Source organism: Trichosurus vulpecula, chromosome 2 (assembly GCF_011100635.1).
Source record: "Trichosurus vulpecula isolate mTriVul1 chromosome 2, mTriVul1.pri, whole genome shotgun sequence".
Lineage (NCBI taxonomy): Eukaryota > Metazoa > Chordata > Mammalia > Diprotodontia > Phalangeridae > Trichosurus > Trichosurus vulpecula.
Window position 1 is genome coordinate 97,093,772 of NC_050574.1, and position 26,193 is coordinate 97,119,964.

The window sequence follows — 26,193 nt, forward strand, 5'->3', positions numbered from 1 at the left end:
AGATCTACACTGTTAAACTTAGTGTAGTCTTCTTCTGCTTCTACGGGCCCATCCGACACCTTCCTTTTCTGCAATGTCAGAATGATGAAGCTGTGTCAAATGTCACCATGGCGCATGGTCAACTGTTGTCAAAGTCCCCCGAGTCCCCTGCTTTGCTGTGCCCTACTCAGGTGGCCCAACCACATCTACCATCCAAGTGTCAATTCCTGGGTTAGGCTACAGCCACCTAATGATATAACACCAACTCTCAAAAGCTCTCTCAGATTGACTGCTCACCTCAGGAATATCATGGTATATCATTCACCACGTGCCACTAAAGTAAATACCAGGCTAAAAATGATACTAGTGTTTCCATGAGGGTGGCATATGCTCAGTCTTTGGTGATAGTACCTGATAACAGTACCGCTTCATTGTTGTTGTGGTTGTGTTGTTTTTCAGTTGTGTCCAACTCTTTGTGACCTCATTTGAGGTTTTCTTGGCAGAGAAACTGGAACGGTTTGCCATTTCCTTTTCCAGCTCATTTAGGCAAACAGGGTTAAAATGGGCCACACAACAAGTAATTGTCTGAGGCCAGATCTGAACTCAAGAAGAGGAGTCTTCCTGATTTCAAGCCTGACACTCCATCTACTGTGTCACCTATCTGCCCCTCAGCATCCTTTATGGATACTAATCTTATACCTGAAAGTATCTCAATATAGCTTGATTTTGAACTTGCTTTCAAAAAATTGCTGTCTTTTGTTTTTCTATCATATTCAATTCCAAATATATTCTTCCCCTTACCCCACAGAGAGCCATCCCTTGTAACAATAAATGAAAAAGAGACAAAAAGCAGCAATGTAAAACTAGCTAACACACTGACTGAATCTGACAACATACGCAGTGTTAAATACCCACAGACCCTCCCTCACCTCTATAAAGAAGATATACATATATATGTGTGTGTGTGTATATATATATATATATATACACATACACACACACACACACACACACACATACACACACATATATATGTATACTCAGAACAACCTTATGAGGTAGTTAGGTGGTATTAGTAACCTCATATTATAAATACGGGAATCAAGGCATGGACAGGTTAGGTAATTGCTACCTTCGTGGTAGAGTTGGAATTAAAACCCCAACTGCCGTCCTCCACAATCAATGCTGTGATTTTCCCATCAGACCACACTGGCAATAGTCAAGTACTTATGCAGATTAATATTTACACTTTTAACATTGACCTTGTGCCCAAGTGAAAGTGGACGTCTCTGGCTCAAGAGCCAGAGCGTGGGCTCATATTCCATGAAGCTAAACAGACAGAGGTAGTGCTCTAAACACAGAAGATGCATCCCTTAGGGAACAGAGGCTGCAAGAAGGAGAGGTTCCTAGAAACTGGATTCTAAAACAAAAGTGGAAAAGTAATAAACTCCATGGAGATACATGGTGAAGAGACCTCTGCATGGCATCCATGTTCTTCTAGAAATAAAGAGGCTGATCCTAGACGTCTCTAATTTGCTCTCAGATCATGGCCCATCTCCAAACCTCAGATTTTTGCATGAAACATTTTTTGAGAAATGTTGCTTATGAAAAATTTTGTAACTCATGGATAAAAGCAGCTATCCTAATGTAGAACTCAGAGGGAATTAAAAACAATGCTTCTCTTTTAATATTTATCCCAGTAAAATATAAATATACTATTAATATTATATAATATATTGATTATTAGGATTTTAATTATATTAGTAATATATTTTGTTTCTTGGTGTGCAATGGCAAACACATGTCAGAAAACATATGAGCAACAGTCTAAAATAAGATGGAGACACGTGCATACTTCCCTAAGTTCAAAGATCTTTTGGAGGGCACATTTTAAAATTTAAATTTACAGATAGCTTTGAGATCAAGAAAACTATGCTGAAAATGGTTTTTCTGAGGGAAAAAAAAAACTACTATCTGGTAGTTTACCAGTAAAGCTAAAACCCACATTTTCAGATTTGGATTAAAAAATCCCAGGCTGTGAGGATGTTTATAGTAATTTTCTTGTTAAGGTGCTAAAACATTTCAAATCTAGGTGGTATCACAATTGCTTCTACCACAGTTTCTTTTTAATGGGTTTATTCCATAGCAAAGTTGAATGGAGAGGTTGCAAAATGAGAACTATTTGCTTTGCATATGAAATTCTTCATAAGACGATGACTAACTTGTTTAGATGGGCCTGGGGATCAACACCATATAAATACTGCTATAATTATTTGTAATAAAGAAAAACAAACATTGTGAGCTCCTTGGATAGGTCTGGCTTCTAACTGCTCTTGGTGCAGTAGTTAGCGTAGTTTGTGCATATGTTAAATAAACTGCTACATATATTTAGATTTTTAGCTGTAAAAAACACAGTCACCATGGGAATGAGAAATATGGTTTTTTTTTTATGATGGTAGATGGAATACTGACTTAGCAAACATTTATTAAAGACCTACTATAAACAAGACATTGTGCTAAGAGCTGGGGATAAAAAAGAAAAAAAAATGATCACCTGTTCTTGCCTTCCAGGAGTTTACATTCTATTAGGGAATATTATATATAAATAGAAAGGTAATTTTACAAGATAATTTATGGAAGGTGGGAGGATCAGAAAAGCCTTCAACAGGAAGTGGTCTTTTAGCTAAGCACTGAAGGAAGACTGTATTCTAAGAGGTGGAGATGAAGAGGGAGTGCATTCCAGTTACTAGGCTGATGGACAGTCTATGGAAAGGTGAGAGATGGTATGCCATGTTCTTAGAACAAATGGAACATTTTGGCTGGAATGCAGAGTGAGTGAGAGGGCAATGCAAGATTAGGGTCTGATATGGGATTCGTAGTGATTGAGACAAAGGAGAAAGGGACTTATGGGTAGAGGACAGAATGCATGGTTAACTACAGCATCAAGGTTTCAAAGTGAGGTAGGATAAGGTCATGATAGGTATGATAGACTGGGAAAGCAGGGAAAAGATGAATAGAAGGTGTGGTAAGGATGAAGACTAAGTTTAGGAGGAATCAGGCAAAAGGAGAAATGGAGGGAAAGGAAGTTATGATCAGAGAAATGGATAAATTATTCAGAAAGAAGAAATAACTGACATGGTTAAACAGGTACTTCTCTGGATGAAGCACTATAAACAGTAGGGTCCATTAGGACTTAGCTGAAATCACATTTATTTAACATTTTTATAAATGATTTGCAAAAGATCTGCATATGGTCCTAAGCTTCTATACTGAAAGAAATATAGGCTTATAGGTCTTTACCTGTGGTTTATTATTAAAAGTCATTACAGTGTATTTATCCTCGAGACAGTTCAACCCAACATGCAGTGGACCCAAAGGCTGACATGGTGTGGAGAGCATCATTAGGTACAGTACTAGAAGTAAGAAGAAAACACATGCCTATCTTTGAGTGAAACAAGTGTACCCCACACCTTTTCAGCTCTGGTTGCCAAACCATAAGAAAAACATAATAGAATTGTTGGAATTAGAGGAGGCCTGGAGAGCAGCTAAAATGACCAACATGAAGAAGAACTGATAAGGACAATTAAAAAAACAATTTAGCAATCTCCAGTCTAGGAAGATGGAATCCCAGAAGGTAAAAAATGGAAGTTTCAAAAGGTAAAATTATGATACAGAGAGAAATTCTGGAAATAAGAACTCAAAGAGATAACTTGAAAATGGTAAATTTAGGACAAATGAAAAATAATTCTTCCACAGAAAATAGTGAATTTGTAGAACTCAGTACCCAAAATGTGAAAAAGACTGAAAGTATTTTTTGAGATAAGTGTTTACATATTTTTTAAAATTCCCTGATAAGGGTCTCACTTCCAAGATACATAAGGAAATGATTCAAAGTTATAAGACTGCAAGCCATTCCCTAAAGATAAATAGACAAAGGCTATGAATAAGCAATGTTCAAAGGAAGAAATCCAAGCTATCAACAATCATATGAAAACATTTTCTAAATCACAAGTAACTAGATTAATGCAAAGTAAAGCACCTCAAGGTTCCCCCTCATACCTATCAGACTGGCAAAGATGATAAAAGAGTAAAATGATGGAGGAGCTATGGGAAAACAGGTACATTAGGGAATGATTGCTGGAGCTGTGAAGTGGTTCAGCTGTTCTGGAAAGCACTTTGGAACTATGTCCAGAAAGTTACCAAACTGTAAATACATTTTGACCCTATACCCCAAAAGAAATCAAAGAGAAAAAGATCTATATACACAAAAATATTTATAGCAGCTCTTTTTGTGGTGGCCACAATTGGGAAACTAAGAGCATATCCTTCTTTTAGGGAACGATTAAACAAATTGTGGCATATGAATAAAATGGAATATTATTATGCCATAAGAAATTATGAAATGGACAACGTTAGAGGAAACTGGGAAGCCCTTTATAAACTGACGAGAATAGTAATAATAATGTTATGGACAAAAACAACTCTGAAAGACTTTAGAACTCTGAAAAAGCAAAGAGGAACCATGAGTCCAAAAGGATGAAGGTGAAGCATGCTGCTCATGAACTGAAAATGCAGAGAGAGACATACCTTTGCAGACATGGCCTATTTGTTTTGCTAGACTGTGTAGATATGTATTGAGGGATTTTTGTTTTTAAGTTGCTTAATGGAGGGGTAATGAGAGGGACAGATAATTTTAAAATGCTCATTACTTGAGCAATTTTTTTAAAAAGGAAATATATATATATATATATATATATATGTGTGTGTGTGTGTGTTTTGATAAACAGGTTTTGATAAATGCAAGTAGGCTCTATAATGAGTTACTAATGAAAACTATGATGATGTGTGAGGGCAGGGACCATACATAACCCTTTCGGGTTAACATCAGTTACTGTCAAGGTTACTATTTGCTTTCAAAAGCAAAATACCAGGCTGGAGAAACCCTCAGTCTGGCCTGGTATGGGATTTTTATGGTCCTAATCTGTGGACTCTGTCCTTGCAGAACTATTTTTCATGTCTAAAAGACATGCCCACTACTATTCTGACAACTTGTAGAGGGTGGATTAGTACTGTTACTGCTCAAACATGTTAATCAGACTTTTTATTAAATGTCAAATTAGCTACTTCTTTGCAGAGCCTCTGTATCCCAAAAGCTGGAGTCATGAAAGCGTTGGCTACTTCCAACTTAGGCAGTATATGGTTGTATTTGGAAAGGTAAAAGAAATGCTATTTGAAACCCATGACACGTCCTTTATACCCTCTCAAGGGATCCATTATTGGAGGGGCTACAGCCAAGCTCCAAGAAAATGGTACCGACGACAAGCTGGTTGGAGTGTTTATTTCCCTGCGTTTGAGTTGCGTACTTCTCTGAGACCCTTGTGTTGCCTGTGTGTGGCCATGTTTAAAGATCAGGTGTTGTTTACGGCTAGATTCTCTGAGCCTACAGATCTGGGAGGCAGATACAAGCTGTAGCCCACGCTGTGGAGCAGCTGTGGGTGGCGGTTTGTAGACTGTTTGGACTAGGAAAACTTTTCCTAATAACAGAAGAAAACTCTACACAAATTTCCCTGATCGTTTAAAATAAAGAAAAATGTGGTTATTATTCCCACACAAATGGTTCTTTGTGTTGGAAAAACCATACTCTGGTTGCCCATGTTCTGGTGTCAATGAGATGTAAATCAAATGAGTTTCAACTTATATGGATTGAGTATTTCTTGTAACTGATAATGCAGAACATTTAAGCAAGCTTGCAAAAGGTTTCTTTTTTCTTCCCCTTAATTTCACCTCTGGGTTAGTCTTATAAAGTTATCCTGCTACATTAGCAGGCTAGTGACATTTTATATACCACCTTGGGAGCAGCTTAAATGCTTCCCCTTAACCAAAATGATAGACATTTTCAAAATTCTTACAAACAGTAGGCAGAATGTAATCCATATCCCATACAGACTTGCACCGTGTGTGGTGGGTGTAGCATGCATAAAATTGTACATAAGCAATGTTTAATCTCATGTGATAAAAACTTAATATTTTTCCAAGCCCCCCAAAGATACATTAGTCACAGCTTCTTACCTTTAATGGAGGCTCAGGCAATGAAGCAGAAAGTTCTGGAAGCCTAAGAAAACAAGAGATCTTTGTCATGGCTTTTTACCCACTATCAAATGGAGGGGCCAGGCAAACACAAGGCTTAGTTTCCATTTTCATGACTCACCTTGAAATCTCTGCTAACCTTAATAGGCAATCAACCAAGGAAAGGAAAGCGAGCTCTTTGTAGGGATAAATCTATAAAATATAAGTTCCTACAAAAACGTATGCTATTATTAGGATCATAGATTTAGGGCCAGAAGAGAGCTCATAAGATCATCTAGCCCAATACCCTCATTTTACAAATGAAGAAACTAAGGTCCAGAAAAATAAAGAGACTGGCCTAAAGTCACATAGGGAGTAAGTGGCAGGTCCTTTGATTCCAGATTTTCTATCGTCTCGTGCTATTTCCATTGTTATACTGGTACCAACCACACTAAATACTTTTACATTTTGATGGAGCCGTGGGCACTCCCTCCACAGGTGGAGATCACAAGTCCCCCAAGCCTTCCCATCCTGAGCAATTCTGATCCATGCTTTCCTATTGTATGGGTTGTTCTTCATGGACAACCCACCCAACATACCATAGATTTCCCTCTAATTTTTTTGCTGCAAGTACTCAGGCTGCCCAACTATTATCTCCCATTTTCACTACATGGCACACCCACCTCCTTTTCCAGTCACATGTATTATGGATAATGCCTCACAGTACTTCCTGAGTATGAGTAATCACTGGCAAAATGCAGCCAGCTACTTATACTCACCATTCCTTTTTCAATTGTCCTTTGGGCTACGTGCACTTTTAATTATTCTGAGTTAAGTGAATAATTATATAATAGCTCACATTCCTATAGAGCTTTATACTTTATGGAGCACTTTACATATGTCTCATAAATCCAAATGAGGTACACTGTACAAATATTATAAACCCCACTTTACAAATGACAAAACCAAAGTTCACTTTTCCAAGGTCACTTTAGTAGTATATAATAAAACCAAGATCTGAATCTAGACCCTGGGAGTACGGATCTAAAGAAAGGGAACATATTTGCAACACCAAATGATAATGGAAGAACACCCGTTCCATTTACATATCTTTCTAAAGTTAAAGGAAAAAATACTTTAGATAGGCTAACCATTCCCAAAACAATATTTTGGATACTTTATTAACTTACTCAGATTTAAAAAACAAAATAAAATAAAAAACTTAAAATTATTCTAATACAAGCCAGATCTTCTAATCCACATTTATATTCTAAGGTAGGCAGATTTTCCACATTTTAACACACACACACACACACACACACACACTCACTCACTCACAATTCTTTGACAATTAAGCTCCATAAATCACTGAAGATTTAATTTCTTTTTCTTATGTAGACTGCAGATAACAAAAAAACTTACTGCCTACTTATAACAATAGGTAATTTGTAACCATGAACAAAAATAGTTGTTTCATTTTTTGGTTTTGACTTTATAGAGAAACTTGTTTATTTTGCTTTTTTCTGTTTGTTCTTTCAGAAAAGGAGGGAAAAAAGGAAATACACGTATCTAAACTTTATTGTAGCTTTCTGGGGGGGGGCGGGTAGGAGGAAAAATGAACAAAGTAAAAGTGCACAGCAGAGAACAAAAGAAAACTCACAAGAAAGCAAAGAAAAGATGGACAATTCTCAACACAACATGTATTATTTATCATACAGGCTTTCTTGAAATGAAAATTTATTGTTATATATTTTGAATCCTTTCATGTTCTGATATGCACACAACATGCTTTTTTTTCTTTCTTACTTTGTATTTAAGTTTCAATATTTAAGTTTATGATATGTTTTGTTTCTTTTCTCTATTCTGTATTTGTGTTCTGACCCTTGAGTCTAAAATAAAATTAAAAAAAAAAAGAAAAAAATACAAATTGGGAGGGGAAAGGATCAAAAGAGAAAAATAGAAATCAAGTTTCCAATTAGTACAAGTTTTCCATTGAGAAATTGAGCTACATAGTTCAATAAGAAACGAACAAGCAAGGTCCCTGATGAATATACAAATTTAACATAGACTGACGTTTTCCATAACCCAAAAAGGTTAGAGTATCCAGAGGAGGAAACTCTAGAAACGTTAGTTTGTACATATCTCACAGACCTTACATGTGGCTGTCCCACGTAATAGGTTGTTTACTTAATCTCTTAAGTGACTGCCATCCTGGTCTTCCAAGGTGGCAAAAGGTTCAGGATGTAAGTAAGTGGGTAGTAATTATCAGCTAGCTTCAGGGAGAAGAACTCCAGGCCTCAGATTCAATACCAAGGCCCTACGATAGATCATGGTGCCGGCTCTTTGAGACTGATAGAAATTTGCTAGTCTATCATCAGCCTTTATTACAGGCCTACAATATATATGTTGCTGGAGAAGGATGAGAAGAGCAACACATACTCAAGAAAAACATATAAGATCACTGTGCTTACCCTCAAAGAGTTTGCAATCTATCTACATGAAGCCTTCCCTGTTCAACAAATTGCTAGTGACCTCCTTCTCAAACTTCCTTGTATTTAACTACTCTGCATTTATTCTCTTCATGTTTATTCTGTACACACACACACACACACACACACACACACACACACACACGCACACACTTGGCTTCCCAATTAGAGCATAAGTTCCTTTCCAGTAGGTATTGTTTCATATGTTGTATCTGTATCCCTCACACCTAGCTAGGAATACTGTATTTATCCCTAGAATGTGCTTGGTTCACTGATTAACTGGCAGGAGTGTCTATACCTTCATTTCTGGGACAAAGGAACACTTGACTCTTCTGTATCCCTCAACACATATAGAACAGCGTATTTACCAGTGAAAAGCCATCATAAAGCGCGTCCTCTAGCTACAGAGTCATTGTGCCACAATTCACATCACGTTCCCTGTGTGTGTGTGTGTGGAGAGCACAGAACCAACAGCAAGCATTTGTTAAGCACCTACTACATGCCACTGAGCTCTGGGGATACAAGACAAATTAAATACTCTCTCCCAAGGAGCCCTGGTATACAACAGAACACAAACCTATAATAGTGCCCAATAGCGTACATGTTGTTGTTCGGTCGTTTTTCAGCCACATTCGACTCTTCCTGACGCCATTTGGAGTTTTCTTAGCAAATATAAGTGTTCTGCATAACATAAGTAAGAGTAGCTTGCCATTTTCTTCTCCGGCTGATTCTACAGATGAGGAAACTGAGGCAAATGGGATTAAGTGACTTGCCCAGGGTCACACAGCTAGGACGTGTCAGAGGCCAGACTTGAACTCAGGAAGATGAGTCTTCCTGACTGTAGGTGCAACCCTGCATGCACTGCACCACCTAGCTGCTCAGTGTACGTACACAAACGTATAATAGTAGCAACAGTTCACATACGAATGGAGAGCTTTAAGTTTTACTATTTTCCTCACAACCCTGGGAGGAAGGAAGTCCAAGTATTATAACCATCATTTTACAGCTGAGGGAACTGAGGCCCAAAGAGCTAAAGAGTGACTTGTTCATTGGCTCAAGGGTTGGCTGGGTTCTGAACATCAGTCTCCTGCTTCCAAATCTACCATTTTTTTTTTTGTCCTACTACAAGATGGTTTTGATTTCACAACTTAATGATTGAAATTTAATGGAACCTTGAAATCTGATGCTTTTTGAAAAAGTAGTCCACAGCTAGATTTTTTTTCCCTTCCTGAATTACCAGGGTAACTCTGAAATACAGTAATTTGGGGGTCAAAATAAATGTAATAAATTTGTCTTCCTAAATCACATTAACTCTTCATTTCATCCTTTGTTATGAATTAGTTTTGATGAATGGAATGTCAAACTATCAAAAACCATAAAAATAGCCTCCAGGCCACCCAATATTTGACACGGAATAAGTGGAAACCTTATTGTGAAAAATTTTCATTCGATAAATAATTCCTTTTGGCTATCAAGGGAATTTTTTTCTTGGGTGACAAGAGGCAGTACACTTCCTTAGCATAACTAAACATGAATCATACTTACTTTAAGTATTTAGCCAAGTCTTCACTTAATTCCTTAGGTATATATTCAGATATTAGGCCATGAGCATAACGGATGTAATCCTCTGAAAGAAAATGAAATTAAGGCTGTGAGTAAGGAAAAAAAAAAGAACCAATCCATTATCCAAGGATTATTTTACAATTTAGATCTTTGCATGGGGTAGCTTTAACAGTATGGAATAGCCACAGTTTTATATGCACAGGTTTTTTTCTTAGCTGAGTAGTTCTGGTTATTTTTTTTCCAACATAACATTTATAATGAAATCCACTGTAACTAGGGTGATTACTTTAGAGAACTGAAGTAATCTACAGACTATGTCCTTGAAAAGGTATTTGCTTTAAGAGGATACTTAATGTTATGTGTCTTTTCTGTAGAAGTAATAAAATGTATTTTTTTAAAGTAAAAGGCTAACTCAACAGAATGTATAATCATTAATTCTAAAGCATCTGGATCTTACAGTTATTTGGCAAACGCTTCAGGACTAAAATATGGTTCTGGCATTAGTTGGAAACAGTTAGATAAGACCGTGGAATCTGTTTCAGAGTCTTGTTCTTAATGTCAGTATTTCACATAAAATACTAGAGCATAACTAAACATCATTAGCAAGGCAGGATAATCATATGGGGGCAGAAATTGCTCAAAGTCATTTTTAGAGTTGGGACCTGCTTTTAGAATTATCTCCATCTCTCTTCCCATTACTGCTAATAAACAAGATAATGCTTACTCTCATCAATATAGATATTCCCCTGAGTACAGAACTTAACCCATCCATTTCTGTCCAACAGCAGCCAACATGGCTTCTATTGATGTCCTTCCACAACTCTGCCACTGAGCTGTCCACCCGCAGTCCTAGAGTTCCTCCCTTTCTCCTGAACTGATAAGGGTACCCGTGGAGCATCTTGGCCTTCTCCCTGTTATCCCTTGCTCTCACAATAGGAGCAGCCCATCTTCTTTAGCTGGTTACATTTCTTTGATGATCATTCACTCTGCTCTTTCTTCGAACTCCTTTGATATACAATGCATTCTCCTCATGGTCACCAGTTTTCTCCATTGTCCTCTGAGTGACCCTCATTTTTTATTCTTCAGAAACCCTCATATTCCTTGACTAGTGACCATACCAAAACAGGTTATTTGTATTAAAAAGCAGGGTATTTGTATTAAAAAGTATTTGTTTCTGAGGGAGGTTTGTCATTCATTATTAAGACAACAATTTGGCTCACTTTCTTCTTCCTGTTCGATTCTGGGCCCAACTTTTTAATCCACTAGCAGTGTGTGTCCAATATATATGATGCGGGGATTACATTTTGCTTTTTCTTCATATACCTGGCACTTAGTATAATAGCTGGCACCTAGTAAGGATTTGATAAATGTTTACCAACTTGTTGATAGACAAGCTCTAGAGGTTTTCCATCTAACTGCATGTCATAATCTAGATAATAAGCAATTTTCATCTCTTGTTGGTTTTTTCCCCTTATATAGTTAAGCCAAACTTTGCCTTAAAGGTAGTGTCACAAATTTTGCCTTGGGGTCAGCTTAAAAATGAGTAAAGTTGTATATCAATCTGACCAGGAAAACCCAACATGCACAATGGCAACAGTGTACAACCTTCTTTATGGCTGTGAGACTTGAACCATACTTAAGATTAAATGGACAGTTGAGAGCACTGTCACAATCCTGGAAAATAGCCAGCAGACCAATATAGAAAATGATGTGGTAACAAACACTGCTAACAACGATACTTTGATGGACTGTGATTTTTCTCAGTAGAGGTGATCTCTTCACCCATGCCAATCATAATCCCTTTATAACTCATCCTATGTTTGATTGCTGTCCATATTTTTTCCCATACATTTTCCAATGAGGGTCTACCAAATATACTGGAGGCCTTTCCTCTTAATCTTGTAATATTAATCTTGTAATATGTCAAAGGCACTGATATAACAATACTTGGATTGTCTATTATCTTTAATTCTCATCATATGACCAGTCAGCCTCCTTTTCCAGTCCCATCTTATATGTCCTGAAAATTAATTTTTATGTATGCAAGGTATCACTGGAAAAATGCTATAGTCTATTTGTCCTAAAATGTATAGTTCTACTGCTCAGTGGATTAGTTACAAGTTGAATTCCTCTGAGATTATAGCGTTCTATGATTTGTAGACATATGGGATCAACCAGGGAACAGCTGTGTTGAAGAGAGAGGCTTTTTTAGTGTAGGATCAATAACAGTAATTTCCAAACATGATTAATCTCAACCTTTTTCTCCATTCTATTATAGACATATGTCACTGAATTACCTATATCCATGCAAAACAGTATGCCAATGGACTAACTGAGCAGGCTGTACTCTAGCTGTAAGTCATAGTCGGGCAACATGAGCTTTCATCCACTTTAGTTTCTCTAGTGTGAATGGCTAAAACGATTTCTGTTGCCTTGCTTTGGATTTCACAAAGGAGATTTTGAAGTGTTCTGGGACTCTGTATAACAAGTACGTTATCATCTATAGAAAGGAACATTTGTAAAACCATCATCCAAGAAGAATCCTTTTCTTGTTTATACATCTTCCAAGACACTGGAACACATCTATCAATCTTCAGTGGATCAGCAAACATGACTATAAACTCAATGTTTTGCATAATTTTAATGTACATGTGGGAGAAACCTTGTCTAAAGTCTTGAAGATTTTAATTTCTCCAAATGCTTTTTAAAAAAATTAACCAACAACAATATGTTCTTACGTTTTCTATACTTGATTGTATGACTGTAAATATCTGGTCTGCTACAGAAAATCATTTGCAAAAACCTGTTTATTTCCTTCTCAAGTTCTCCTCCAAGATGCCCTCAAAGCATAGATCATCCTAGAGTTTTACAGAGAGGAGAAAGCAGGTACCTTGACTGATACTTGAGGTTTTCTTGGTCACTTATCTTTTTAATGTGATATTTTCTTTTCTCTTTAGAATTTCTCCCTCTTTTAGAGATCCTGAGAATTGATCCAACTACCTTTTAAATTGTGTTACCTCTAGGACATATTTCTTCCTTAAGTATTTAGCCAGGCCTAGCCATTTGGCCCAACTTTACCCTCTGAAGTGTGACTGCTTCAAATAATGCACTGGATACTGAGACGACAGCATCCAAATGTGGTTGTATTGTTCCAATTATGTAAAGAGATCCATATAAACACACTGGCCAACTATAACGGCAAGCAAAGGGAGACTTTTCGCTGTTTTTTCTTTTGGACTTCTTCTCAGCACTAAGGCAATCAAGTGCCTTTGACTGAATTTTTAAATCAAGCGTCTTTGATAACCTGCTTAAGTCACAAGAAAGCCTAAGTCACATGAGTTTGAGTCCCATGGTTGTGATGCCCTCTGACCCTGAAGAAGCATGTGTATATACTTGGAGGTTAGCATTTTGCTTTGGGGCTCACTCACTGAAAGAGTGTCATGTGATCTGACTAGACAAGACTCTGGCTAGCCAGGAGCCTCCCTGCTTTGAAAAACCCAGATGTTGGTGCTTCTCTCTCTGGTAATTATGTATGTAATGTCTTGGACAGACAGCTAGAAACCTGTCTACTGATTTGTGTTATTTTGCTCTGTTTATATAATTTCTGCTTGTAATTTCTGTTTGTGTTTTCTCTGAAGTTCAGGATGCTCACTTTTTCCCCTGAACTAAGCGAATGATATATGTATGTATGTTTAATTAAAGTGAGATTGTAACCCCCTTAAAGTTGCTTTCCTTAGAAAAGCAAATCCAAGAACCTGTGCTATCAGCCCTCCTGTGTGCTGGCGTTATCGGTCTTACACAGCCACAACAGTGACAAGGAGTAACATTGTTGTTACACCAACCTGTTCCACTTCCCATCTGTTTGTTTTCCTCCCACTGTCACCTATGAATTGTCACAGGATAATCTGGCTTTTCCACTGTTCTGTTAGGCACTGCTACTTAAAGCTCTCTGTCATTCTTCCCTGTAAGGCTTTGGAAATGAGGCATCAGATCATAGACTTGGAGGTGAAAACAAGATTAGAAGCCATCGAATCCTAGCCCTTCATTTTACAGCTGAAGAAACCAAGGCCCAGGGAAGCTAAATTATTTGCTTGAGGTCACACACAAGTAATGAACATCGGGAGAATAATCTGAATCCAGGTCTTCGGGCTCCTCTCGTACCACACTCCCTCCTAGCAGAGTCAAGACTTGAACTAAAGGTTTGTTCTAGATAGAGCATTGACTCTGTTAAGACATCATGCCTCTCTACTTGGCAAGAAAATTAAATTTCTTGGTTGAAATGGCTTCAGGCTTCAAAAGATATGCTTCAGCCTCCTCAGTGCAGCAACTGTTTTGCATGAGCTAAATGTTCATAAGAAATGATGAATTAATCAATGTCATTTCCCATTTTTCAAAGCAGAGAGCTTCTTATTTCCTGACAGTTTCTGCCAAACTCCACCTGCGACCACTTTCACACTGAGTACATTGTGGCATATAGTGACTTAGCTTGGCGGATCTCATCAAGTTCTTCCAAAGTACCCCCTCCCTCTCCTATTCCCACACATGTTGATACATAAACTGCAGCTATCATCACAGTGGGCTGTTCAATCGCAAATCACAAATGTAGAGCTGGGAGGGACCGTGGAGGTCAGCAAGTTGAACCCTCTCATTTTACAGAGGAGGAGACTGACTTGCCCAGGGTCACAGAGCTGCTAAGTGTCTGAGGTGGGATGTGAACTCGGATCTTTCTCACTCCTAAGTCCAATGCTCTTTCTTCTATGCCACCAAGTTTCACGACTCTCAATGGTGCTGCAGAGCTATGACACATAAGAGGGCAGCAGCAGTCGAGCCAAGATGACCTTGGAAACCAAAGATGTGATGCTGTCTGCCAACAGCAGCTACGCTGAAAATTTACTGGGCTTCTCTTAAGTGTTGAGAACACTGCTAGGCACTCTGGGGAATATTAAAAGAAATCTGAGACACAGTCTTTCCCTAAAAGGAGTTTACAGTCTGAAAAGCAACAATGACGAAAGGTCTCTTCAGCCACCCCTGAACATATGGGTAGGGAGCATTTCAACATGACGGTTTTCTTATAGGGATAACAATAGTCGCTTTAAGGAACTCTTACTCAATTATATAATCACTAAGAAGTCATAGTCTTGTAACTTTTCTGTAATTAAACTGTTTTTCTTCATATGACGACTGATGGTCTAATGAATATTTCTTAAAATAGCCAAAATAGAAAAAAAGAAAGATTCTTGGGTGTTGTTGTTGTTTTTAAAAATAAAATTCCTGAGTGTAAAAGTAATTTTCCATATCCTCATTCCAAAATGAGTGATAAGATTTCTTAAACTACTTAATTAAAAGTAATTCACTCTTTATGAAATTCAGAGGTAACCTTTAGCAAACATTCAAAATAAGCATTAAGAGCATTATTCCACCCTCCCTAGAGCCGCCAAATTACACAACGAAAACAAAACTAAATGATGTAGGGGGAGTGCAAAAAGTGTCCTCATCTTTCTTCAGTTACCTGGGAAACTATTTTGAACTACAGGCACTCCCCAACTTTGAGAGATTCTATTCCAAAAGTTCACTTGTAAGTTGGATGTTTATTTGTAAGCTGAAATATAAGACTCTCATCCATATTAAGACCCCTGTAGACTTCATGGCCCTTCCCAAATGATTTTTAAAACCATATCAGAAATGAAGTCATCTTGTTTTTTGGGATTACTGATGTCTAGGGGAAAGGGATTTTCAGGGTCAGCTTAACCCAGAGGGCAACAGGGTCAGTGCATCCTACGGCAGAAAGAACTGGATTCGGATTCAGATTCCCAAGCCCCAATTTTGCTATTAATATTAACTATTAACTAATTACTACACATTAACTATAATACCACTATTAACTAACTCAGGCAATGTAATTAACCTGGGCTTCCGTTTCTTCATCTATAAAATGAGGGGAACTTTCTAAGGTCCCTTCCAGCTCTGAATCTGAGTCAGAAAAGGAAAGCAACATGTTCCAAATCAGAGTTCAGGACACAAGAAAAGAGTCACCAGTCACAGAAACAAGCTTGGTGCTCGGCAAACAGGAAACCTCCCCACTCCTAGCATGGTACTGGCAGACTATGCAAGGAACGTTCGTAAGATGACTGTTGTTATACTGTGAACTACTCTTTAAGTTTCTTTTATATAAAAAGGCTCAAACTGTACATATCTGAGTTATACGAAGGGACAATGGCACAATGGCCTTGGAGCATAGTATTGAGATTTCTAGAAACTAATCGCATTGTATAAACATACAAGTAGTAGAACTCTTCTAACTTTCAAATGAGAAGATGGAGGAATTGAAAGAATATTGTTCGGGAGATATACAGTTCAACCCTCACACTTAATCATAGTCTTCAGTTTCCTCTTGTATGAAGTAAGGAGGTTCTCCAAGTTTCCTCCCGGACCTAGAATTCTGGGTTCTGTAATTCTGTTGCTACTAATCACAAGCTTAGGTGGAGTCATATTTGCAGAAAGAATTGAGAGCTTGAACCCAGAAAGATAAGAAGAGATAGAGATAAAAGTACAGATTTCAGAACAATATCAGCTAGGTCTGAAGCTGGAAGTGATGGATACTACAGTTAAGTAAAGGATTAAGTCAAGCTGAGCTGGAGAATGGATTGAAAGCAGAGAATCAAAGAAGTCAGTAGATCAAGTAGAACTTAGTAGATCAAGTAGTTTGACTGAAACAGACTGCCCAGTGAGTGTTTACAAACGACAATGTAGATCAGGAATGGGGAGCCTGCAGCCTCAAGGCTGCATGTGGCCTTCTAGGTCCTTGGGTGTGGCCTTTTGACTGAGTCCAAGCTTTAAAAAATAAACCCTTTTATCACAGGGATTTGTTGTGTGAAGTTCGGATTCAGTCGAAGGGCTGTACTTGAGGACCTAGAGAGCCACATATGACCTTGAGGCCACAGGTTCCCCATGCCTGGTGTACATTAACCCAGTTAGCCATGGAAGCATTTATTCAACAGATAAGCTACGTTCTCCAAGGAAATCTTATGGACGGCTCCAAAGACGGAATGAGGATACTAAGGTTTACAATTCCAGAATAGTGAGTTACTCTGTACATGTGTTTTCCTCATTACCTGTCTTCTCTGCAAATTTCTGTGTAGGCTCACCAGGTTTATTTGAGGACTGTGATATATTTATTTTTCATATATTTGCTTTAATATATGACTACTAGTGATATTATTACATCTTTTGCCGTATTTCTAAATAAATAAGTATTCATAGAACCTAAAAGTGTGATTACTGTGAGTGGCTGAATGTGTATACAGAAATACATCATGAGGATTCAAGAGCTAGAGAGGCGAATAGAGGAAATATATTCTCCCACAACAGAGTGACTCCTAGGATTCAGAGAGAGTTTGAGTATAACTGGTGGAAGTTCTCTTCTGGGAAATTGCTAAAATTGCTTGTGTAAAGGCAGACTGGAAGCAAGCCAGTCCAGGGAGGGAGCAGGTATCCACACATCCAGGTGAGAGATGTGAGGTCTTGCAGAGTGGGTGGCCAACCCACTAACCTGTTATATAGCTTGAGAAAAGCATAATCACCCAACAGCTGACTTGTAAATCAATCAACAAGCATTTACTAAGTTGCCTACGTTATGCCAGGTACTATGGTAGGAAATGGGAATTCAGAGACCGAAACTAAATAGCCCCTGTCCTCAAGGGATTTACATTCTATAAAGATGGCCATCGAGGTGATCCAATTTAATTTATATCCAAGGAATTAGTCCCATCTACAACTTCTAAAATAAATGGTTAGTTAACTTCTACCTGAAAAACTTTAGTGCTGGTAACAAACTCCCAACCTATGAAGCAGCCAATTCCTTTTAAGACAGCTCTAATGGTTATTTTCCTTTATACTGAACCACCACCTCTAGCATCAAGAGAGCCAGATTTGAAGCCTGGTTCTGTTACTTACTAAGTCGCCTCACCTCTGCTGGAAACCTTGATCTTTAAGGTCCCATCTAGCTTTAAATCCTTTTACATTATAAAACCTAACTCTTAAACTGCTGCTCCTTTGTCCTTGTTTTGCTCTCTGGTACAAAGGTTTTCTACATGAAAACCTTTCATATATCTGAAGACAGCTATCATGTCTTTTCTTCTCTGATTGAACATACCCAATTTTCTCACCTCATCCTTGGAAGCTGTAATTTGAGTCCTCAACTTGTAAACTTATTTATTTTTTTCAATTAGAATACACAATAATCATGCATGTAATTAAAAAGTACCCTACTTTTCTTACTGTAAAGTTATCATTTAAGCAAACATTAATAAAAGAAAGTCTGCCGCAGAAATGTTACTTGAATCAGAAAAAAAAATTACATCCCTGTTACATATTGGCACAAGAGAAATAATTATCAGAAATGAATTAGAAATATCAAAAATAAAATCAAAATCAGAAATAAAAATCAAAGACTTTAAAAATTTGCCAATAGTTATTGAGGTACAGGCTTCTTTCTCTATTCTAAAATGGTTGTTACTAAAATATCTCAAATAGGGGCAGCTAGGTGGCACAGTGAGTAGAGTACTGGCCCTGGAGTCAGGAGGACCTGAGTTCAAATCCGGCCTCAAACACTTGACACACTTACTAGCTGTGTGACCTTGGGCAAGTCACTTAACCCCAACTGCCCTACCTTCCTCCCTCAAAAAAAAAAATACAAAAATAAAAAAAGAAGTTTAAAATATCTCAAATACAAGTTTCATCTCAGGCACATACCAGCTACATGACCCTGAGGAAATCACTTAACTTCTCTGTATCTCAGTTTCCTCATCTGTGAAATAAAGAGATAGATCTGAAGGCAGCTGTGGTGGTCCCTTCTAGCTCTAATCTATGATTCTATGAACTTACCTTCTTTGACATCACAGCCATGGTCACCTGGGACAAATGTGGCAGATGATACTCGGGCACCTACGTTTACATTGCCAATTTTTAAAGCTCTCACAGTTTGATCCACCTACAGAATGAGAAAAATGGGAAGAATGAAGGAAATCAGTGCCTATTAAAAGAACATTTGACCTTTTCCAATTTGGAAAACCATGCCACAAAGGCTGAGGAAGAAATTAACACAAAGCTTTGTAGAGGCCCGTCAAGTCATTATCTAACGGGCTGAGGAATAAGCATTTTAGGTTCTATAAATAACTGCACAGTACCCCATAAGACCAAATATGACTCTAGACTCAGAAGAAAATTGTAGAGAGATAACACTTCAGCTTATTCCTAATATATGTATTATCTAAAACTTTAATTAACTTAAAAATTTCCCTAACTGCAATAAGCATGAACTTCTGCTTATGCAGAGAATCAACAGAATAAATGAAATAAAGAAATATAAATTTACAACTATTAGCAAAGACTGAGTAAGAGAGTATCAGATAAGGCACCAAGATTCTCTTCAAACATTTTCATTGGCTCTTATTCCATACATAAAGAGCTGAGGAAATGCCACAAATCTTACAAGGCACTGTCCTGACAAACTAGCAAAATTAAAAGTGAAAATCAGCGACCTATTTTGTAACATCTCACCATTTTCTAAGGCTGGTAGGATATCAGCTAGAGTTTCATTATGTCAATTTACATTATCTAGACTCATAGAGCACCCATCCTGTACTATTCTGTCACAGGCACAATTATGGACATGAAATATAGAAACACAGGAAACTGCACTAAATTCTTACTGGTCCCAGAGACCTCATAAAAAGATGGTCTTCAATAGTTCTGTCTTAGACAAGTTTTTATAACAAATTTGGATGCACTGACTAATTCAAACTTAATATTAAGGACAAAGATTCTTAGCCTGGAGTCTGTGAACTTTTTTTTCATATATTTTGATAACTGTATTTCAATATAATTGACAAGGGGTCCACAGGCCTCACTAGACTGCCAAAGGGGTGGATGACTCAAAATGTATTAAGAACCCATGGTTTAGGATCACAAGGTCATTGCTGCCAATCATAGATTTCTGCTGGGTAAACAAGCTTTACTTAAGAGTGTGTTAATTAAGGACACCCTATGATGTTTAAACTTACAAAAGAAAGATCATCCTTCTCAGGTTTGTCTCCAAAGGATATGTCTGCCAAACGACTGACTTCATACACCAAGAGCCAGAGCTTGTGCACATTTGCTAGGCCACTAATAGTATGTGGAAAAGATAAACACCTGATGCTCTCTGACGTGGCAGATCCAAGTCTACCTCCATAAAGCCCCAGGTTTTTAGATTTAGTGATGTGGAATGAGCTGATATAATAATAATAATAATTATAATTATAATAATAATAATAACAGTTACTGATCCACATAGAGCTTGAAGACCAGTTGACAGTAGCAGCACATGGTCTGTTGGAACTAATACCAATTAATTACCAATGACTTCCACAACTTAAGGCTAGTTATATTTAGTATATCAAACATACTCTTATGATTGAACTATTATTAAAGGGAGTAACTTGCATTTCCAGACCTCATTCCTCCCATATCTTTTATCTCCTTCAAGACCTCTCTTCTTGGATATTGTTCGTTCTCCGCCCCTCACCGCCCCCTCCCCATCCTGAATCAAGATTCTGTTTCTACTATTTACTTGCTAGATTACATGTACAAAAAACAATTTGTACAGAATGATAGGAAATGCTAGGGAGATCCAACTCAAGTATCCTCATGAGAAATTTGAACATATGAATGACTAATTAAGATAAAACAAAACAAATAAATCAGCCTTGAGAGCAGAAATGTAACCTGGACTCTAATTAATAGATCTGTAAATATTTGCTCGCTGTTTTGATTTTCATTAACCAGCTGCATCTTTAGCTATAATTCTAGTATATCTTTATTAAGGTTGATATGAAGACACAGACAAACCTTATGAAACCATACAATCATCTACAAATGGGCCAGCAGAAGCTGTCCAAATGATTGAGGGCTTAAAAATTATAGTTAATTGAAAAACACCTTGAGTTTAGCATGGTGCCTGGCACATAGTAGGTGCTTAGTAAATGTTTATTGAGTAATGTTTGTCAACTAGTTAAACAAGAATGAATTTAAAAATAGTGTGACCAATTTGATTCAATAAGAGGTTACTAAAATTGCATTTTATTTCATACTTATTAATGCATAGAGGTAAGTTTCTTTTAATTTAACTGGTCTTTGAACTCACTGTTTTCCAAGTCAATAAAAATATTTTTCACCAATCTGCCCATATCCAAACTGCCTTACTTTCCATGGGAACCTTGTCATATTTGTCTGTATATTTCTATCTAAATGGCAAGAGGAAGTCTCGTCCAGTGTTGGACTTGGATAGAGGAAAGACTTAGGCTCTAGTCCCTGTTCTGCTGCTTGCTAGCTATATGACCTTGAATAAGTGGTTTAACCTCTTTGAGTCTCAATTTCCTCACCAGTAAAATGAGAATAATAATATTTCCATTACCTAATTCATACTGCTGCTGTGGGGAAAGTGCTTTGCAAACCTTAAAGCACTCTAGAAATGAATAATTATTATTAATATGCTTTTAATTGGATCATACTTGGCAATTCTCATGTAGCTTTTCTGGCTCAGTTCATTCTGCAAACCTGTTTCAAATCAAATAACTTGTTATATTAATGCTCCCAATTTAAACAGACAGGCATTTAATGCTTAAAAAAACCCAACTATACCTTTTTATTCAGCCACTTCAATGTTTTCTCTTTGCTGTACTTATAAAACTTCTTATTTCCAATTTCTGGGTCAAAATAAAGAGGAAAAAGAAAATCAGAGCTAAGAGTATAACCCAAAAGAAATTCAAAAGCTACCTGATATGTATGTTAGCTTTCAGAATTTATCTAATCATGAAAGTGAGACATTTCACTGGGAAAAAAATGGTTTCTTGCTGTTAGTCACAAATAACAGATAAAGAGGTATAAAAATATTTTAAAGACTCATCAAACTAACATATGAGTTACTTTTTCTTTTCTGAAAGTTTAAGATCACTTCAGTATTTATGAAAAGTCCATTCCCTAAAATCACATGGGGAAATCCTACTTATAGTTCTAGGTCTGCCACTGACAAAAGCCATACAACTGTAGAGCAAGTCATTACATCCTTGGGTGTCAGTTTCCTAATCCATAAAACAAAGGAGTTGACTGAGAAGCTCTAGGAACTGTCTTCCACTTTCAACAGTGCACGATCCTATAAACTTTAACAATATGAACCAAGCTTACAGAAGCCCTGGCAGTCTGTTACATAACCTTAACAAAAAGTTTGTTAGTCACTCCATTCTGATGTGGCAGGATTGGTATTCAAGAAAAGATTCATATAGGAATCTCAAATGTATTACTAGCATGACCAGTGACATATCTCAAAGATTAAAATTTACATTATAATCAGACTGTTCCTGTATGGGGATAAAAGTTGCACTTCACATAAAATACATTTCTCCTTGCCCACAATCTATTTAAGCAGCTTTAAAGACCATTAAACAAATGCATCCATCTGTAATGTTCTTCATTTCAAGTGATTTTGTATTTTCTCTGCAACTAGCAATGGTATCGCTTCCACTCTAATGCTTCCTCCCCTCCATCATGAATATTCTTATAGCCACTGTAAATTACAATGCCAGATTAGTGTTTGCCATATGTAACTCCAAGGTAATTATCCCATAGAGTTATGTTGAATGACTTTTTTTTCCCTTCCTTTACATGGAAGTAGTGGGAATGGAAACTGTTTGGACAGGGAAACCTCACTGCATTTCCATTAAATCATTTGTACCAATACTAAATGATTTGCATCCTAGTAGGTCTGGGAGGTCCCAGGACTCCATTTCTGTATATTTCTTCTCCATTTTTACTGCAGATTTCCCAAAATTAAGACCAATAATAAGGCAAAAAGAAATGGTGGCTCTGCTCCATTTCCCCCACAGTCTTAGGTCTCTTCCTTGGAATAACAAAAAGGAAAAATATGTACAAACGGGATTTTGTCAGTAATATAAGAACTCCTGCCCATAAACATTTTGCCTATTGGTTCAGGGAACTACCTGGAAAAGAGTAGGGCCACTGGGGAGACATTTTTCAGAATTGGGGCAGAATATGAGGGGAAAAAAATTGTTGTTTTTTTTTTCCTCAGAAGTAAAGGGCATTCCCTATCCTGTAATCTACTAAGCACTTTGAAAGAGCCATAAGAACTTACTCATAAAGAAGGTTCTGTTGGTGGCCGGAGATGAAGAAAACATACAATTTTATTCTGTGTTAGCAACTTGCAAATATTACTATGGGCATTAAATTGTGACAAGGAGTCACAGGAAACTGTAGCAGAATCGGAAACACATTCTATTTTTAAGGTAAATATTTGACAAATTATCTTACTTTTCCATATGCCCATGTTTTTTGGACAGCCTGTCTTTTTTATATTATTACATTTCTGTTTATATTTATTATATTTATGTTTCACAGGATGCATAGATTATTGGAGGCATTTATCCTAGCCTTAAGATGGCACCCTGTACACACAGGTGACCACACAAACCTCTATAGGATTACCCTCATGTATGTCCGGGTCTCCAAAAAAAGCCTTCTGAACTCACACTGCTTTCTTTGCACCATTTTGCAAATGTTGTCACAAAAGTCACACCCAATAATGTCACATAACAGTTTTTTAAAAGCCTTAAAAATAGAATTACTAGTTCTCCAATATGCAGAAGACTTTAAAAGAATGGATCATACATGGTATTGTTCATACAGACTGTAGTCCAAAGGGATGGGGTGATACGTCTTACATAAAGCCCTTTACAGAAGTGTAAAAAAAACCAAAACACTGTCTGGTTATTTCAATCATGGTAAAAGCTAAAGTCGAAGTTCTTGACACTACTAAGAATCTCTCACCTCCCCACCTTCACCTCTGGTTTGAATCCACCTAGTATGGTGTTGATGAGAGGAGTCCAAAGGCCTAAGGGTATCTGAGTGAGTACAGGTCAAGGTCAAATGAGATAATATATGTAAAGCCTTAAAGTACTATATAAATGCTAGCTATTCAATATAGCTATCTTGTATTCAGTAAAAATGATACATTTTGGTACTCCAGGGGCAGCACCAAAATATTCCAATTGGGGGGCAGTATGTGAAAGTGGCACAGAATTTAAGTCAGAAGTGACCTAAGAGGTCATTTAGTTCAACTCATGCCTAAGCAGGAATGCCCTTGATTAATACCCCAGAAAGTGGTTATCCATTCTCCATTCAAAGCCTTCTAATAATGGAGAAATTAGTAGTTCAAGGGACAACTCATTTCAGTTTTGACCAGCTCATAAATGTCAGGAAGTTCTTTCTTAAATCACACCCCCACCCCACCCCCAATCTCCGTGCTCCTAGTTCTGCACTAGGGGACCAAGGAAAACAAATACGGTCCCTCTTCGTTCATTTATTCATGATTGGTAAGTATTTACTATCAACAAAGTACCGTGATAGATGCTAGGAGAGAAACAAAGCTTAGCCTACATAGGTCCATGGTCCTCAAGGAACTTAAAGTCTAGTAGGAGTCTTCTACATAATGGATCTTCACATATCTGAAGGCCTCTATCATATCCTTCATAAATCTTCTTTTCCCCAGGCTAAAATATCTCTAGTTCCTTAGAATAAGAAGGCAGAGGATATTAAAGAAAAAAGATTTTAAGTCCTTAGAAAAATCATAGGAAGAAGCACAAAAAATAGTGGAGCAGGAAAAATTCCAAATGATATGAAATTAAACTAGAATGAATAGCTAACTATATCCAAAGTCTAAAAGGAAAAAAAAAGCAGAATCTATCTCCTACATTTCTCCTCTACCCTTACAGTCTCAGATTCTAATTCAAGATGGTGAATATAGGTCATCTCTTGTCCCTTGCGTGTTTCAGCTGACCTATAAAGCCCTACTTCCAAAACAAGCCCATGAAACAATCATGTCTCCATACTACAATGACATATAAAGATGGTAAAGTACAGTGAAAAGAACACAGGCCTAGGAGACAAGAGACATGGATTCTAGTTCAATCTGTTAATAATGAATTGCGTGACCTTAGTCAACTCACTTAACCTCTATGGGCTTCAGAGGATCACGGATTTAGAGCTGGAAGATTTAGAGATCTAAACTTGAAAGGGCCTCAAAGGCCCACTAAGACCCTCCTCCACCCTAATTTTACAGATAAGAAAACTGAGACCAAGAAGGTAAATGACCTGAGTGAAGTTTTATATTGTGTAAAGGACAGAGAAAGACCCAAACCTAGACCTTCAGATTCTAAAACCGGAGTTCTTTTCACTGCATTATGACTCTTCAGTATGTAAAATGTAAAATAAGGAGTCCAGATTATAGAATCACCAAGATGCCTTCCAGTACTAAAATTCAAGTCAAGTAAATCAACAAGCATTTAAATGCCTCTCATGTACCAGAAACTGTGCTAAGTGTTGTGAAGGCAAAGAAAAGCTCAAAGACAGTCTCTGATGTCAAGAAGCTCACAGTCTAATGGGGAAGAAAAAGTACAAATAAATAAGTATATACAAGGCACATAAAGGATAAGTTGGAGACAATCTTAGAGAGAAAGCACTAGCATTCAGGGCTACAGGAAAAGGCTTCCCAGAGAAGGTGGGATTTTAGCTGAGACTTGAAGGAAGCCAGGGAGATGAGGGAGAAGATTCCAGGCATAACAGACAGCCAGTAAGAAGGCATGGAGTCAAGAGAGGAAATGTCTTGTGTGAAGAACAGCAAAGAGGTCATGTCACTGGTTCATACTTGGAGGGGAGAAGTAGAAGAAGACTGGAAAGTTAAGAAGGGGCCAGGATATAAAGGGCCTAAAAGCCAAACAGAGGATCTACGCTTGATGCTGGAGGTAATGCGGAGCCACTGGAGTTTACTGAATAGTTAAGTGCTGGACAAATCGGAATGGAGAGATACTTGAGGCAGGGAGACCAACTGAAAGGCTACTGCAATCCAGTCCAGGTGGGAGGTGATGAGGGCTTGTACCAGGCAGCAGCCATGTTATAAAAAAGATTATATAAAAGATGTTTTCAAGGTAGAATCAACAAGACTTGACAACAGAATGCCTGTGGAATGACAAAGTGAAAGAATCAAGAG

At 37.5% G+C, this 26,193-nt stretch overlaps 1 protein-coding gene across 1 annotated transcript in view; it reads right to left on the minus strand.

The window, feature by feature from the left end:
- The window catches only part of RNASEH2B (ribonuclease H2 subunit B), a gene marked incomplete at its 3' end in the record, with an annotated part of 75,493 nt that continues 49,300 nt past the window's right edge, over positions 1-26,193 (minus strand). Inside the window, 5 exon segments of the mRNA XM_036745294.1 lie at positions 1-68; positions 6,049-6,091; positions 10,080-10,161; positions 18,981-19,086; positions 21,777-21,841. Coding sequence (XP_036601189.1) covers positions 1-68; positions 6,049-6,091; positions 10,080-10,161; positions 18,981-19,086; positions 21,777-21,841 — 364 coding nt within the window.